Source organism: Xyrauchen texanus, chromosome 29 (genome assembly GCF_025860055.1).
Source record: "Xyrauchen texanus isolate HMW12.3.18 chromosome 29, RBS_HiC_50CHRs, whole genome shotgun sequence".
NCBI lineage: Eukaryota > Metazoa > Chordata > Actinopteri > Cypriniformes > Catostomidae > Xyrauchen > Xyrauchen texanus.
The window spans coordinates 17459039-17477341 of record NC_068304.1 but is presented as its reverse complement, the minus strand read 5'-3'; the positions used below and the strand labels follow the sequence as shown (position 1 = coordinate 17477341).

Here is an 18303-nt window from a genome sequence, read left to right as displayed (position 1 = left end):
CTGAAGACTGTAGTGTACACCTTTGTATGAAATCTTCAGTTTCTTGGCAATTTTAATGATTAACTGATGAGTTTCTAGAGAAAGTTGTTACTTATATGCCATTTTTGTCCTAATATTGGCCTTAAGACATGGCAGTCTATTGCATACTGTGGCAACTCAAAAACAAACTCAAAGACCATGTTAAGCTTGATTTAACGAACCAAATAGCGTTCAACTGTGTTTAATACAATGGCAAGTGATTTTTTAGTACCAAATTAGCAATTTAGCATGATTACTCTAGGATAAGGTGTTGGAGTGATGGCTGCTGGAAATGTCTAGTTTTTATAAAAAAAAATCCTTTTTTCAAATAGTGATGGTGCTGGTTTTTTGTAGCATATGTGTATAATGGGCAAAGACTACCCTCTACCCTTTTTGTTCACTTCAATCCATCTTAACCCTCTGGGGTCTGAGGGTATTTTGGGCCCTGGAAAAGTTTTGACATGCCTTGAGATTTGTGCTTTTTTCAGTTGCTTAAAAACATATTAATGGCTAAAGTCTGATAACACTGTATTCAGCACAAACTGGCCCACTGTTCTGCTGGTGGGTGGGATCACATTACAGATAATTAAATAGACCAGTAAAAACTGTACGTCGCTTTGTTTCAAACAGATTGCATTGCAGGAGAATATGTGTGGAATAGTTTTATTTAAAAGTAGAAATCTTAAGCGTTCTTTAGACATATGTTTCATGTTTGTGTGATAAGTATTCTCAGAGTTTCATTTAATTTTTGTGACGTGTTTCTGAAATATGCTCGAGAGACTGCTGAAAGCTCACCCTTTATATTTTCTTTATTTTACAAAAGCACAAGATTTTGTAGTTACTGTCAGTGTACACAAATAAAAGTAGACCCTTTATAGTCTCTAATGATGTCTTACACTTATCTGTATACCCAAAAATGACAGAGTATTTTAAGTTGTTTCTGCTGCAAGGACAAAAATATCCAGCAGGACCCGCCAGCACGTCCATCGACACCACAGGGATAACTCTCAAAAAATACAAACTCACTCTTATTAATAAAGCTGCGCATTGCCAATTTTCTTCACGATAAGAAATGCACAGTGACATATATTATGATTAAATAAGTCGTGAGTCATCATATTATAATCTAGCTCGAGGGATGAGCATCCCTGTGATAGCGTGTGCCTCAGCCGGGTACTTCACACAACTCATAGAAGAGGCGCTGACCGCACAGAGAAAAGCCAGTTTTTATCTGCTTCCATATTATTTAAATTTTAATAAAGCTATAATGCATTAAATATAAGTTCATTTACATTTAATGCTGGCGTGTTTCAGCGGGGCGGCAGCTCCAGTGTCCTGAAAATATATGCTACCTATCAGGATGTGCTACCAACACTATAAATACATGGTTTTACTTATTCCATAACGAAAGTGCTTCTGTAGTTACTTATTTTTTATTCTTGCATTATAATTGCCTCATACTTTGCGATCACCTGAAGCTGTGAAAGTTTAGAGTGCATCTGGACTGTGATCAGTGTAATTCTTCCTCTCCTCAGTCAGGCAAGAGCTGCAAGGCTGCACTCACATGTCATCATTAGAGTTTATTGTGATCTCATGTCACGTTAAATGAGATCAAACAACTATTCGACAACAAAAAATGTTGTCCTACATTTTTTTTATTATCGACAATAATAATCGTTGAAAATGAAAATTGGATGCCCTCTTTTGGTCTGATCTGTTTTATTCTGTTTGATGAGATATCTGATTGTCTTGTGGTTTATGATATGGAGGTCTGAAATGGTGGGAGGGATTCTTGGGTAAAATTTTGCCCTGGTACTGAACATTGGAGGAAGCCGAAGCAGGATGAACATTGCATCTAGTGTTTTTGAGGTGTTTGGAGATATGTAGTCCTGAAGGAGAGTATTTAGACATCCGATGAGCAGGTCAATGATGAGAGGAATCCTAGTATCGGTTCTGATGGGTTGGGATTTGTGGATACCCTTGATAAGAAGTGAGATTTGGGGAGGTTTATTGAGGATTGTTTTCAGAAAATTAGTTTAGAATAGAAATGGATGGTGCTTTGGTACCCCTTGATGGCTCCTGAATGGAGGTTTTTGGATTGGTTAAGATTGGTGAGGCAAAGGAGTATACGGAGAGGAGAGAAAAATCAGGAAATGGCAGGTTAAAGGATTGATGGAATTTTTTTTAACATTTCCACGCCGCCCCGAAAGTCTGGAGGGTTTCGGTGGGAAACGGCTTTGAGGATGGAATCTAGGGAAGCTTGGTAAAGGATTCTGAGGGGGCGATTTATAGAAATTTCAGTTCTGAACAAGGAGGAACTGGGATTGTGTCAGGTTCGTTTTCCATAGAAAACAAAAGAGAAACCGAGAGAGAGTCAGCAATCTAATTGTTTGATCCTGGAATGTGTTCAGCTTTGATGATAAATTGGTTACAAATGGAAATCAAAATTACTCACCTAAGAAATAGCGACATTTCTGTTGAAAAAGATCTGCCTTTGTTTATGCACTGTATGGTGGCTTGGTTGTCGCAGTGAACTAAAGTACTTTTGGATGTCCTTTCCGACCCCCAGTGGGCGGCTGCTTCTATGATGGATACAGCTCGAACAAGGCAGAAGATTCCAAATGGGAAAGGGAATTTGTTATGTTGGGGGGGCCAGGATATAGCAAACCATCGGCCCTGGTAGTAACCTCCGAAACCGATTGATGGGGCTGTGTTGGTGTACAACTGTATGTCTTCTAGTGATGCGATAGTCATCATAGAAAAAGGAGATGCCGTTCCAGTGTCTGAGAAAAGACGTAGTCTGCTTGGCAGGCTTGGTTCAGGACAACAGTGTCATTTGAAGTTGATGGATGAGGCCAGGGAGAGATGGGAGATGAACAGGCAAACTTGGGGAATGATACGCATGGCGAAATTTAGGTGGCCGAGGAGGTAAAGTGCAAATTAAGTTCGTAAGGGTGATTCTGATTCTGATGTGATTGAGATGATCCTATAGATTTTTTCCTTGGAAAGAGATGCGAGATATGTGACCATGTCAAGTTGGACTAAGAATTCGATGGCAGTGGATGGGCCGCCTATTTTTTCTTGAGCGATGGGAATTCCTAGGTTGGAAAAAACTTCCCGTCACCGCGGTTAGATTTAGGGCCGGGGCATTGTAAGGCGAGACAGTGAAAAAATCATCAAGCAGGTGGATGGGGTAAGGCTCGGAGTGATCCAGCAAATTGCTTCGGAAAACATGTTAAATATCTAGAATTTGAAATCAGGGTGCAGGGGCATGATGTTGAACGCTGAATTGATGTCAGCCTTAACAAGCCATGCCTTTCCACCTACTTTTTTAATAAGTCGTATGGCATGGTCAATGTCATGGTAGTGGAGGGAGTATTCATCGATTGAAATCAAGCAATTAATAATCGGGTGGGGTCCGCCGTGGGGGGCTGAGAGGTCTATGATGAGGCATTTTTCCTAATTTCCTGGTGGCTACTCCGGAGGTTTAGTGAATGGGCCTATCGTGATTCCTGATTTAACTGCTTTATTTAGAAGGTCATCGACTACTTGAGGTTCAGCGAGGGCTGATTGAAAGTTGTGACAGAGTCTGCCAACCTCCAATCTTTTCTAAGCAGGGATTAAAACAATACGGACAATAGAAATTGGGTTAAAGATTATTATTAGTCATTAAGTTTGTGCCATCTATGAGAAAACGTGGAGCAAATGATGTCAGTAAAATGCCCGAGGCGATGCAAAACTCTGCGACAATAAGTGTGCGAGAGGATTTTTTAGATTGACAGAGTTTGCTGCAGTTTATGGTTCTAATGGTTGAGCTGTTTGGGATTGCTCTCAGTAAAGAGGAGAGATCTATATCTGCACCTGCGAGAATTTGAGAGCGGAGGTGACTGGAGACTGGTAGGGGTTCTGAAGCTGCGGCGTTTGAGGGAATAGAGAGAGGTATGGCAGTGTGGAGGTTGAATGAGGGTGGGTGAGCCGGAAAATCTGGGCTGGCTGAGAAAGGATTCTGGAACGGATTTGCTTGCTGAGGCAGCATCGTGCAAGGAACTGTTTCAGGGTAGGGGAAAAAAGGAAGGTAGGAAACGGGGGTAAAATGAGGAGGGGAATGGGTCTTCGCCAGCAGAGGAAACCTCACGTAGAAATCCGTGGCCCATGGATAGAAAGAAGTAGGGGGGAGGAAGTTAGCATGAGTAATGGATTGTGTTGGAAAAACTGAGGCATTTGTTGTGGTAGAGGAAGAGGCGGCGGCAGAGGGAGTTCAGCGGGGAATGGATTGTGACGCGTGTTCCGCAACTGGAAGTTCAGCACAAGCCGCGAACTTCTGCGTTTACCTCCGGGTTAATATGACCGTTGGATGTCTCTGATGGAATTCTGTGGATTTCTGTAGATTTTTAGTTGAGGACTGCTGATTTAGAGCATTTAGCATGTGGAGGAGAAGTTGGAAGGATGAGTGAATCACCGCTGGAAGTTGAGGAATGGTGCTGGGAGAGACAAAGATGATTCTGGGTTAGCTGGGCTGTTGTGGGGAGTCCGGAGTGATTGAAAGTTAATCGTCATTAGGAAACAGTTCAATTTCCTGAGACATCTTCAAGTATGGGTGGGGTATAATGCCGGAAGACTCAACCCTAATAGCAAGGCTGAAACGATTAGTCGACGTTATCGACAACATCAACAATAAAAAATTGTAAACAAAAAGCTTCATCGTCCAATAGTCGTTTGATCTCATTTAACGTAACATGGGATCACATTAAACTCTAATGATGACGCATGAGAGCAGCAGATGATGATTTTTTTTTCCTCTTTATTGTTATATAAGAACATTTAATACAACCTTTTAAGTCAGGGCACAAGCTGAATAATCGGTTAAGAGCTAATGATTAATCGTTGCAATAATCAGCAAACAGTCCAATAATTGTTCTAATAATTGTAAGATTAATCTATTATCAAAATAATCGTTAGTTGCAGCCCTACTAATAGTTAGTGTGTGGTGGGTATTCTAGTGCAATATGGCTATGGTCGCTTCATCCAGGTGGATGCTGCACACTGGTGGTGGTTGAGGAGATTCCCCCTATACTATGTAAAGCACTCTGAGTGCCTAGAAAAGCGCTATATAAATGTAAGGAATTATTATTATACAATCATGCAATAACGCACAACACAACCTCACAAGGAGACACACTTGTGCATGTGCAGCTTCTGACTATACAGTACACAAAGCGCCTTTCTCAGCTATACAATAGGGAACGAGTCTTTCCAAGAAAACCACACTGGATAAACACCCTGCTCTTCTGAGAAAACAGTACACGAACAAGGTCAAACCCAATTATGTTAACTTCCAATCAAAACCAGGACAGAGCACCTCAAAGCAAGTCTGCATCTGGTTTACATGGAAAATAAAATGGGAAGAAGGGGAAAATTTGCTTTAGGCAAAAATTGCAATTAATTGGTTTCGGGACATAGTTTATTATGAGATCTTTGGAAAACATGAAAGCCTTCTTGCAAGAGGAGTGCTAAAAACATGGGATAGAGAGAGGATAGAGGAACAGAGGCTAGACTGTGGTGGTCAAGTCTCATGAACCATCATATTTTTCAAGGTCTGGCACTGAAAGATGTTACCTAAGGATACAAGAGGGAGCACAAAAACAACTCACCTAACTTATGGCAACTTTCTTATGGCCAGATTGTTGGAAAAGAAAGACTGGGTACAAATTGTAATTTTTATGAGCCTCAGACAGCATTATCCAATGGAGTTTAGCCAGGACCAACTGATCATCACTATCCATGATTAATGAATTAACATTGAACAGTGATAAGGGTGCCAACCATCTGTCTAATAAACTCTCTGTGCATGGGAAATATGAATGGATTTAGATATTGAATATCTCAGTGTTAGCATAGAGACTTTTCAGAAATCATTTCCCAGATTTAAAGAAGCCATATTCTTTATTAATCAAAAACAGAGCCTTACTGAATTACTAAAACTGAGAATTAAATAGGTTGTTTATGCAACAGTACCTTTAAGACGTCTATATGTACATAATCTCTATATTGACTATGAACTAAACAGGTGCATGAAGGTTAGCCAATAGTGTTTAACGGGGGTTGAACAAGTTATTGAATACTGCCCTAACTTTAAGGCAAGTTATGTCACTCAGCACATCCATGCAGGCAGCTATTTTCTAGTCATACAAGTTCAGCTGCTACTGTATGTCCTTGAATGGGAAAAGACTGAAATATCCAAAATGGTTGGTCAAGATTATGAGCAAATAACATGTATGAAATAAGCGATGACATCTGACAACAATGGTGTCAGAAATTGTGCTGCTTTAGCTCAAATCACGAAAAAAAGGTAATTTTTCAGGCTTCCTAAAGTCGCCATGTTTAGCGTTACAATTTTTCCTATTCATTTGTATACCAGTGACCCTTTTCATAGTGTTTCTGATACCGCATAGGTGTTGGTAAACAAATATGGGTGGTAACAGGTTGTAGAGCAGAGGAGGGCGGGGCCGGGTTGGAACGACGCGTGGCTGGTGTCCAATCAGACAGTTCGAGACAGAGAGAATTACAGGCAGCTGCCTTGTATGTGTTTATTTTTGTGTGTTTTTGGTTACGTTTATCATTAAACATTATTTATATTGTCAAGCCAGTTCTCGCCTCCTCCTTGCCCATCTTAACCCGGGAAGGAGGAGGGATGCCATCGCAGAGTCCTCGACACTGCCGTCCACCCAGAGGAGCGCCGATGCCATCCGCTGGGGGACAGAGTAGGCCGACCGCCCGGACACGAGGAATGGCCACCGTCCATGGGGCGAATGGGGACTAGATTCCCAGACCGCCTGTCACAATGGAGCCGCTGCCAGGGGTGGAGGAGTGCCCTACCGTCCCTCATAAATGCAGAGGGGTCGTGAGAAGACTGCCATCTGCAAGGGGAGGACAGAAGCAACTTCCCGACCGGCTGGAGTGGTAGGGCCACTGCCAGGGGAGGAGGAGTGTCATTACGGGTCGCCGGGAATGCGGAGGGGCGTTCTGTCCGCTGAGGGTCGGAGGACTGACACCGGTCCGCCCGTGGAGGAGTGGCTGCCGTCCGCCTGAAAGTGTGAGGAGTGATCGAGGACCATGAGACGGCGCAACAAAGAACCGGTGAGTGAGTTTCTTTTTCTCTCTCTCTCCGTCGCTCCATGTTGGCCTTTCCCTTGCCCGGAAAGGAGGGGGATATACATTATGCCGGGGACTACCCGTCCTGAGGCAATGCTGGGAGGAGTGGAGTGCGGGGACATTTGTCTAGTACGTCAAACTCAAAAGAGCTATTTCTAAAATGCAAAAAGAATCCATGATATGTCTCCTATATATTATGGTGAGAATGTGAATTAGCATAGGAAATGCTTAAAGAGCCATGTAATCAATCAATGGGTCCCCCTATATTCAGTGCTCCATATCTACAATTAACATGAAAATACTGTAAAATAATGGTTGCATATATTAAGTTATATTAACATATCAATCTTCTGTCTGATTTGGTCCATTAATCTTGAGAGTAAGTAACGTTTAAAAATCTGAAGTTTTCAAAGTTTCATCCCACCTAAATACTGCAACAAAGCTCATTTCCAGGGCCATGAACAAATATTGCAAAACATACACATACAAAAACTAAAATCTCAGAAACCCTCACTCTTTACATTCTCATTAACTGTTCCACAAACACTTGGGTATAAATGATGGACAACTCCTTCCATTCCTACCATTAAAATCTAATGAACATTGTTTTGTTATGGGACTAATGTAATTATGCTTCTGCAGATGTGTGTTCCAGCAGACATTATAAAGATAAAAATTACAAGAACAGATGACTATGTTTCATCAGGTCTATTTGGATGTGTGGCAAGGTTCATATCACAAATGACACATCACCTGCAAAACACCAAATGCTCTGGCCCTGGATATTGTGCCCCAAGTCCTGAAACATTTAAGCCAAGGACTCCTGAATATGATGGTCCCCTTGAGAGGGACCACCATCACAGAAAATATAAAGGCAGCTTTATTCAGTTCAAGGCAGTTTCAAACACAAACACCCAGTCAGAATACAGTTTTAGGGGATTATCAAGTGCAGTATTATAAACCAACATGCTGTTTCCAAATTGCCATTGTTTATATTGTCATTTGCTTTCATATTGTCATTAAAATATTTCTTAAAGTATATTTACGTTGACTTAATTTGTATAGAACTTTTCACAATGGAATAGTCCATGGAATAAAATAATTGTGGACTTCTTTTTATAGACAGCATAAGGAAACAATAATTTACAGTTAATGTAGTTACTAAATGAATATCTTAATTTTTCATGTTAACTTTGATGACCCCTGCTCTAATCAAGTACAGGAATGCACATTTTTTTAGCAATAGGCAGGCTTGATTTCATGCATCATTGCATTCTGAATTATGTCAGAACACAATTTATAATGAAACACTAGTGTGCTTTGCACTCTTAGTGTTGCTGCAAAACAACAACTTATTATATGTTAATTTTTGTTTTACAGGTCAACTACTGTCAGGACAGAGCAACAATTTGACTATAACTTCAATTCAGCATGATTTCCTTCAAAGTTAATTAAACTGTCCATATGTTTACAGAAATGACATAAATATTAACACATTTAGTGTAATGGCAAAAACATTTGAAGGTAACCATAATGCCCTTAAGTACTTGTTTGTTACCACCATAGTAACACAAGAATGCACATTAAGCACGTACAAGGGGCACAGACTTTCATTGCTCTTGCCAGGCATTCACATCATTTAAGGCTGGAGTGTTTCCAGCCTTAAAGTGAAAGAGGACTTTTGACAAGGTCACTGTTTAAAATAGAGCCGAGTGTAAAATACCTGCATATTACTGAAATCGGAGTATGACACAGCTGTCAAGGTAAAACACTGGCATGATATTGCCAGATAAAAGTGGACCAATCCCAGTAAAACAGCTCACACCTGAAGTATGTGTGGACACACATACACTTCAACACATAGGCGCTGCTGCAGTTTTGTGTAGGGAATGTGTATGGGCTGTCATTAAAGTGCACTTAAACTCCCAACTGACAGACAGCATAAATGCTCGATCACGTGTCCTTATCTATCATCAGCATAAAGCTGCTGTTTTGTAACGGAAAAGCAGTTTCAGAGCGCTGCCATTAAACCAGTTCTGGAAATAGCTGCATGATTGCAATAATCAGTTTGATTAGCATGGCTGGCTGTTGCACACACTCCTGCAGTTATCTGTTAACACACACACACACACACACACACACACGCACGCATGCACGCACGCACGCACGCACACACGCACGAGACACCCAGCTGGGAGAGAATGGAGAAAGGAAGAAGTCCCATGGCATATGCGTGACCTTTGAACTTGTATTGATCACAAGTCTAGAGGTTGAGGAGATTTTTTTTTCTTCTTTCTGCCTACAGAGCATGACGACTGTGTTGCCAAGGAGACGCCTGACTCACTGTGTGATAATGAGCAGCGTAGCAGGTGTGTGTGTGTGTGAGGGACAGGAGAGCACGTGTGAGGATAGGCTGAGCTAAAAGCAGGCCACTTGAGATAGGTTACATAAGAATGCTGTGACTGCTGCAGTACCTGCACACATAAACACACCCTCTATCGTGATTAACACACACACGCACACACGCACGCACACACATGCACACTACTCAAAGAAACCCTAAAGAAACTATTAGTTTATGCTGTCAAAGTGCTAAATATACTATATGTTAATGAAAAAACTTACAAACACAAGCTTGATTTCATGCATTGTTGCGTTAAAAAAAGTTCCAAAACGCAATTCATAAGGTGAACTCCATCGTATGCGGCAATAAAAACTTTTAAATGTGGGCAGTGAGGTTAAGTTGGGCTTAATTTGAGTGTGATTTCAGGTGACTGAATTCCACACACACACACACACACACACACACACAGCATACACACACACACGCGCATACACACACACACACACACACACACACACACACACACACACACACACACACACACACACACACACACACACACACACACACACACACACACACACACACACACAGAGAGAGCCAGACTGTAGTAGTTTGCATTCTGTTACTGTTTTCATGTGGGCTGATAAAAGATCCTTTTATAGACAGAATGAACAAACAAACAATTACACTGCCAAAACGAAACAATTATCAGTTATGCATTGCCCATGTCTCATTTATCCTATCTTAAACTTAATGAGAGCCCTTGTGTTTGTAGTAACACAAGATACTTAGTAAATTATGTGGTAATAGAACTTGTGTGTCCTTCAGTAGGCCTGCATAGAATTTAAGCACTACAATTTTCAACAGAATGGAAAGAAGCGTCAGCACTTCAGATCACACGGGTTATACTGTACAGTGTAATGTAATCAGGGCAAGTTGCCTCTAGCATTAGTTTTGAATAAATTAGAATACATCTTAAATTAGAATAACATTTGTGAATATTGTCTTCCAAACAATTTTTTTGTTACATCATTACATTTGGCTATCACTGTTGTATAGCGGTAATCAAGTAAACACAATAAAACCACACTAGCCTACATTCATGCGAGGGTCAGCTATATAATCTGGTCAATGCATGCTCAATGAACTGTATATTATTTCCTGGGCAATAGCGGAGATGTCATTTGTCTTTTCATATGCAAGACTTTAGGGTATGTGCCTACACAGAAACTGACTTTGAAAAACAATCCTAGCCTGAGAAATATTCATTTAAGTTAAAAGAACCCCGTTCTTTCCTTTATGTGCATGCAGTATACAGTGTATCAGTTTTATAACAATACTATATGTTCGCTATAGATATCGTATAAGCCATTGAAAAATGCCCATAAGTCTCTTTTACAATCAGTGCACAGATTCCATGTGGGCCCACCCGATGAAATCAGTCAAATATCTATATTACGTAAACATAACAGAATTCCTCTTTCTTCATAAAACCGGTTTTATTCTCCTCCCCTCCAATATGATTGTTAGCCCTGCTCTGTCCATTATCATAATGAGGCAGCCCTCTTAATAAGGGTTTTTTACTCTTAATTACTACACTGCTTTCAGTGTGCTCCGTGAGAAACAAGGCGCAAGAGGAGGTCACACACACATATAAACAGGAATGAATGCGCACATACACAAGGGAATCTTAAGGGATGTTCATAGACTCTTTCGGCTGGAGCCTAGTCAGTTTGGACAGGCAGAGATATAGACACCCGCACACACCCACACACACACATATGCACTCACTGGCGAGTCCAGGGTTTGTCACTGCCAGCCAAGTCAACAAACACAAAGCATACAAGAATCCAGTTACAAAGCAAGGTTATTTAATCAAAACAAAGATTGTGCTACTATTGTATGTTTTATTGAATATTATAATCAAGAATTTAGAAATGAATTAACTTGAGTAAAAAGGATCTTGCATTTGATGATAAGGAACATGTGGTCTTGTACATGTAAACATTTGGTTTTCTGCAATGTTTTGAATTTGAATTGTTTTATGAGTTCTGCTTATGTTAATATGTCACCAATATGTTATCTAACTGTCTGAATGAGGTTGTCAAAACTGCAACAATAATTTTGATAGTACTGAAACCACCGGTTAAAAGGGGTTGATCATTTGTCTTTTTCCAGCAAAAATGTTAATGAAGTAAGCTCTCATAGTGTTACATTATAGCTGTAAAATGTCCATCTATTGCTGCAAATTAAAAACATTACATATTATTTTATTATTATTATTATTTGGAGGAAAACAATATTTAATGATGAATATAAATATATTTTATTCTGAAATACAGGGTTAATCAAATCATCTTATTTTTTTTGTGGTGGGATGATTGAAAATATTGGCAGAGGAAGTAAAAATCTGAACCACTGTTGAGACTGGAGCGACAGAAAAAAATGGTTTATTGTTTGGCCCTGTTGACATATCACGGTACCAAATGTGATGATGAACTAACCTTAATCATCTGGGCCACGTAGCTCTCAGGGCCCGTGTACTCAGTGGGGTCCTTTACCTTCACCAAGACCAGGAAGTACAAGTAGTGCCACATGTTGTGCTCTGATTTGATGTGCTCCTCAAATGACACAGTCTTGTTATCAAACTTGTCTCTTTCAAGGCCTGAATAACAGGTAATAAAAATGAAAAATTCTTTAAACAAAGGTCTCATTCTGTTTATCAAAGTCTCGTTTCATTCATGGCATTCCACTGATATGTTTATAATAAAACTTTCCCCCAGATTTGTTCTTCTCTTTCGAAAAATTTATTTCCTCTTAAACGGCTGAAATATGAACATGATCATAGTTCTATCATAAACCCACAAATACAAATTCAAAGGATGTCGGTTTAATAGAGTATGACAGGACATGACTTGCTTAGAGCCACTCTACTGGCTAGTTCCAATGAAATGTTTCACTGTTGTGCAGATGTTGAGCAGAGCTGTCATTAAATGAGCCACTTTCGTAGCATTTTATTATTTTCCCTTTAAATTAACTTATAATGGTAGTCAATGTTTATTGCATTAAACGAGACATGATTTAGTTTTAAATCACCATTTTCCACCCTCACATATAAGATTTTATAGCCATTGTATGTTTAAAGGAATTCTGTCATCATTTACTTGCCCTCGTGTAAACCAGCATGAGACAAAATATTATGAAAAATGTCTCAGCTGCTCTTTCTTTCATACAATGAAAATGAATGGTGACTGTGGCTGTAAAGCTCCAAAAAATTACATTTTTGGGTGGACATGTCGTTCCAAACCCATATGACTCTTTGTTCTGCAGAACACAAAATTAGATATTTTTGTTTTGAGAGTGAATAATGACTTAAATTTTGGTATGGACTTTTATTTCACTCTTTCACTCTTTTGTGTGAATTTTTAAGCTTTAAAGTGAGTCAACTGCTAATGTGTGGAAATCAGTGATCACGACATTCTTTAAAATATCTCCTTTTGTGTTCCGCAGAAGAAAGTCATATAGTTTGGAATTACATGAGTGTGAGTAAACAATGATAGATTTTCTTTTATTTTTGGGTGAACTATTCCTTAACCAGATCAATGTCCCCTTTAAAAAAGACATACCACAAATAAAGCAGGTGGTCTTCAGAATCTCCTCCTTTCCCTGTTTCTCACTCCTAAGGTCAGCAAAGGTGTCGATGATCACACCAAAAATTAGGTTCAACACAATAATGATGACGATGAAGAAGAACAGGAGGTCGTACACAACACGTGCCGGGAACATGGGCTCCTGAGTAGCAACAGTAGGAGTGTATTTGTTGGAGATTATTTAAAAGATTTTGGCTCTAAAAGCAAAAGGTTAGTCCAACAGAACTCAAACAACTGCAGTGAATTCTCCTCAATTACAGTTTATCATCAAATTATTGATCTGTAGTTTTCAATCATTCTCAGATTAGACTTGAACAGACAGCAGCCTTTGACGCCAGAGTGACTTTACAATGCTGCAAGGAATATAGACAGATAAATGAAGAGTAAAACGAATGCAGAGAACTGTGTAAGCATTATGTACAGATGTTTGTGGATTCCACTGCTTTAAATGTGGATTATACTGACAGTATTAGTGATGCTGGAAAGATTTATTGGCATCTCTCATGTCTAAATGTGTTGTTGCTGTTTTTCTGTTCACCTCTTTGGAGAGTTTGCGCAGTACATCTGCGATTCCTCCTCCGTTCCTCAGCCCGTGGTTTAGAACCGTAATGATACACATCAGCAGAGTGTCACATACGCGCTCTGTACCATCTTCATCATCTTCCTCTACTGGGATGGGGACACACACACACACACACACACACACACACACACACACACACACACACACACACACACACACACAAACACACAACATAATAGCTTTAAAGCTAGTGAATAGATTTATTAAGATTTACTATATGTAAACAAAATACAGTTTTCAAATATAGATTTTTTTTTTTTGTTTAATTGAAGTAAAAAAGTTATCCAACACCAATCACCCATGTGAAAATCTAACTGCCCCCTCAAACTTAATAGCTGGTTGTGCCATCTTTAGCAGCAACAACTGCAACCAAACACTTCCGATAACTGGAGATTTCTTTCACAACACTGTGGTGGAATTTTGGCCCACTCATCTTTGCAGAACTGCTTTAGTTCAGCCACATGTGAATCTTTGTAGATGTTTTCGAAGGTTCTTGGGGAAGGGGGGGGTGGGGTCCTGACCCCCCTATAATATCATTAAAATATGTGTATTGTAAATAATATAATGATAAATTCTTAAAATAATTGTTTAAGAAATAAAATAATACAAATGCAAATGGGGCAACAACAAAAAAAACCTTGGTGTCCCCTTCAAAAATTGCTCTTGAGAATTGTTATGTTTATTGTCCCCCCCCAACATTTTGATGAAATTTTCGCCCCTGCTCACACCATCATACTGCCACCACCATGCTTGGAATTCTGTGTTTGATTTATACCCTGTTTTCCGAACAGTTCCACTTTCGAATCATCAATCCACAGAACATTCTCCCAAAAGCTTTGAGGATCATCAAGGTGTGTTTTGGCAAAATTCAGACGAGCATTAATGTTCTTCTGGGTTAGCAGTGGTTTTTGCCTCACCGCACTTCCATGGATGCTATTATTGGCCAGTGTCTTGGCCAGTCATAAACAGTGACCTTTATTGATGCGAGAGAGGCCAACAGTTTCTTGGATGTTGTCCTTGGCTGTTTAGTGACTTCCTAGGTGAGTCGTCCCTGTGCTCTTGGAGGAATTTTGGAAGGTCGGCCACTTCTGGGAAGGTTCACTACTGTGCATTTGGAGATAATGGCTCTCACGGTGGTTCTTTGAGTACCAGAGCCATTGAAATAGCTTTGGAACACTTCCCAGACTGTCATTTCAATCACCTTTTTCTTCATAATTTCTGGAATTTCTTTCAACCATGGTATATAGTGTGCTACTGAGACCTTTTAGCCAACTTCATGCTGCTGAACAAAATCTATTTAGGTGTTGATTTGATGAAACAGGGCTGGCAGTAATCAGGCATGGGTGTGTCCAGTCCAGCTGAACCCCATTATGAATGCAGTTTCATAGATTTGGGGATTTAGTAACTAAGGGGGCAAATAATTTTTCCACACAGGCCCAGTTGGTATTGGTAAATTGTTTTGCTTCAATAAATAACATTATAATTTAAAAACGGCATTTTGTGTTTATGTTTGAAAAAATTATGTATGAGATATACACAAAAACAGAAGAAATCAGGATAGGGCAAACACAAATAAATATATATAAAACAAGAAAATATTCAGGATTTCCTTTTATATGTTTGAATTTATAAATACTATCTAATCTAAAACAACAAAAAACTATTTACATTTATAAATACATTAATTGTTTGGCACAGCATAATCCATGCATCCATCCATATATGACATTCAAAAACTACAAATTATACTGTATCAAAAACTCAGACCCTTAGAATATGTTGACATATATTGGTCTTTTTTTTTGGACCTTGTGTCGAGCAGGGCGGGGCCGATTGGCATCTGGGCTGAGCGAGGCCAGGAAGATAAGTTGTGAATGAGTTCCACCTGTGTGTCACACCGTTCTCGCGTTCCAGTGAGGGGGCGGTGGGAGTGCGTAAGGAGTGGAGACAGCGTAAGACAGGGAGAGAGAGAGAAGCACAAAGCTATCTGAGTGCGTGTTAATGTACCTGCTGAAAAGCAGAGTGTGTGTCGGGGGCCGCTGAAAAGCAAACCCTTTGTGTGTGAGACACTGAAAAGTGTGTTGTAAAGCTGGTCCCCGCCTACTCCTTCCCATGCATTTCTTGGAGGAGGACTCGCTACCGTCCGCCAGATGAGAAGCGTCTGCCAGGGGGTGGACGAGTGGCTGAGGACCAGGAGACGGTGTGTCCGAGGACCAGCGAGCGATTTTATTTCTCTTGCTCTCTCTCTCTGTCGCTCCCTCGCTCTTTCCCTCTCCCCTCGTCTCTCCCAGGGCTCCAGAGAGGCGGGGAAGACCTCCCGGCAGAACGATGGCCAGAATGGCAACACTTTCCCTCCAGGAAGAGAGGACAGTGCATCAAGCCGGAGGTTACCCAGAACTGAATCAGGTGGTGGAGCAGTGTGACAAGGAGGAGGGCATGGCCGGCCCGCGAGGACACAAGCCCAGCGCTGAATTGTCCTAATCAGCCGGGAGGGAGATAAAGACGAGCCGGAAGCACCAGTTTGTTCGAACGAGAGAGAGAGAGAGAGAGAGATGCGACCCTGTGTGAGTGTCTATGTTTAAGTTGATTTATGTCTTTAAAGTTATGTTGACTGTTCTGCTGGTTCCCGCCTCCTCCTTGCCCATCCTGAACCCTGTTACAGCTCTGTATATATATTACATTTACATTTATGCATTTGGCAGACGCTTTTATCCAAAGCGACTTACAGTGCACTTATTACACGGACAATCCCCCCAGAGCAACCTGGAGTTAAGTGCCTTGCTCAAGGACACAATGGTGGTGGCTGTGGGGCTCGAACCAGCAACCTTCTGCTTACCAGATTACCAGTTATGTGCTTTAGACCACTACACCACCACCACTCCTATATATGATTTTAGTTTTTCCACATACCAAATATTAGGAAATTCTTATTTTATAAATTTTTCTCTCAAACTTCTATAGTATATTGATAATATAATTTGTAATAAAAATGTGGTATCAAGAATTTTCACCAGTGATTTATTTTTACTTTTGAACCTCACTGCATTAATTACTTACAGTATTATTAGAGTGCTTGTGGAGGCCAATATGCTTTTAAAATACATTTTATCAGGAGGACTGACTAGAAAAAAGAAAAGAAAGGAAGGAAGAGTGAAGGAATGAGAGGGTCAGGGTAAGTAAGGAGCAAGTGAGGGAAAGAGAGGGGCAGAGGTTAAAAGAAAAAAGAAAGAAAGAGAGAGAAAGAAAGATGGAGTACACGTGTTGATATCCACAGGCACAGGTGATCTATAAAGACTCACATGGCAACGCAGAACAAAGCAGCACATGAGTCATCTCCCCAGCACTCACAGACACACACACACACACACACACACGACGCACACGCATATACACAGGTCATCTCGTAAGGACCTTAACCTCTATACTCCATACAAACGACTAGCCCTTTAAAACATAAACACTTATAAAATCCTTAAACACAGACACACAGATAGATCAGCGTGCATCCATTGACGCAAATCATGTAATACATTGAGCAAAAGGGTGTGAATAGTAAAAACAAAGAAGAAATCCAGAATCATTTTTAACATTCTTATAAGTGAGAGGCTCAAAATACATTATACAAGGCCATGCTTATTTAGCCTAACAATACTCATGCATGACTACTATCCCACTAAGAGACATCACAATTGTTACATAAGGGTTGTAATGCTTACAGTGTCAGTACTGCAAACGGGGATCCATTTAATACATACAATTGCCCCAGAATGTATATGAACACTTCAATTTCATTAAATTCAAAACATTAATGATGTATTACTGCTCATTTCCACTCAGGAAAGTTAGCTGTTACATTTTACTATTATGTGTGCAGTGTTTCTATAATTTATCTTATATTGAAACTATGCAATTATATTCTATCAAACATTTGAATAATTAAAAAAAAGCACGAATTTCCAGCATTAGATAACAAAACATCAAGTGGCATCAGCAAACAAATAATTTTAGTCATGTTTGCAATGTCGTTTAAACAACTGGTCAGTTCCCATCAAGTTCAAACAGGTGTCCTCACAGAGCAACCAAAGGTGTAGTTCATTACATTAACTATTGGCATGCTACACTACAATGGACATGCAACATCTGATAAAAAGATAGTGTCAACATACCCTTTGTCTTCATGCAGTTTTATCATTTAAAACCTAACAAACTTCTTTTTGAGAAATGTTCTGTGTGAAAAGTGTGCTTTGTGCTATCGTGCTTTAAAAATAAATGCTACCTATCTGATTTGATATTTGATAGTGTTCAAACACTTTTTGGCCACTGTGTATGAAGAGAGTGTAGATCTAATGTAATGGCATTCATACAGTGTCAGTGTCCAGACTTTTTGGGGCCACTGTAAGAACCAATCAAGGCATGCTGACTTACCGTGGTGAGTGCTAAACGGAGAGTTAGAACAGGTCTCAGAAACACAGGTCATGGGCTCCTTTATGTCTGGACTCTCTAAAGATGATCCAGACAAACAGTTAATATCAAATACACTTTTCCAGGAGCTA

The 18303-nt window shown here is 40.1% G+C and overlaps 1 protein-coding gene across 2 annotated transcripts in view; it reads right to left on the bottom strand.

The window, feature by feature from the left end:
* LOC127622873 (inositol 1,4,5-trisphosphate receptor type 2-like) overlaps positions 1-18303 on the bottom strand; it is a 110362-nt gene that overhangs the window by 13717 nt on the left and 78342 nt on the right. Inside the window, exons 52-55 of one of the 2 annotated variants that reach the window (XM_052096993.1) lie at positions 18176-18250; positions 13706-13833; positions 13144-13309; positions 12022-12182 (exon numbers count right to left, since the gene is read on the bottom strand). In XM_052096993.1, the coding sequence (XP_051952953.1) occupies positions 12022-12182; positions 13144-13309; positions 13706-13833; positions 18176-18250 (530 nt within the window). Of the gene's footprint in view, positions 1-12021; positions 12183-13143; positions 13310-13705; positions 13837-18175; positions 18251-18303 lie in introns of both variants that reach the window. The other variant, XM_052096992.1, reaches the window with a different exon arrangement.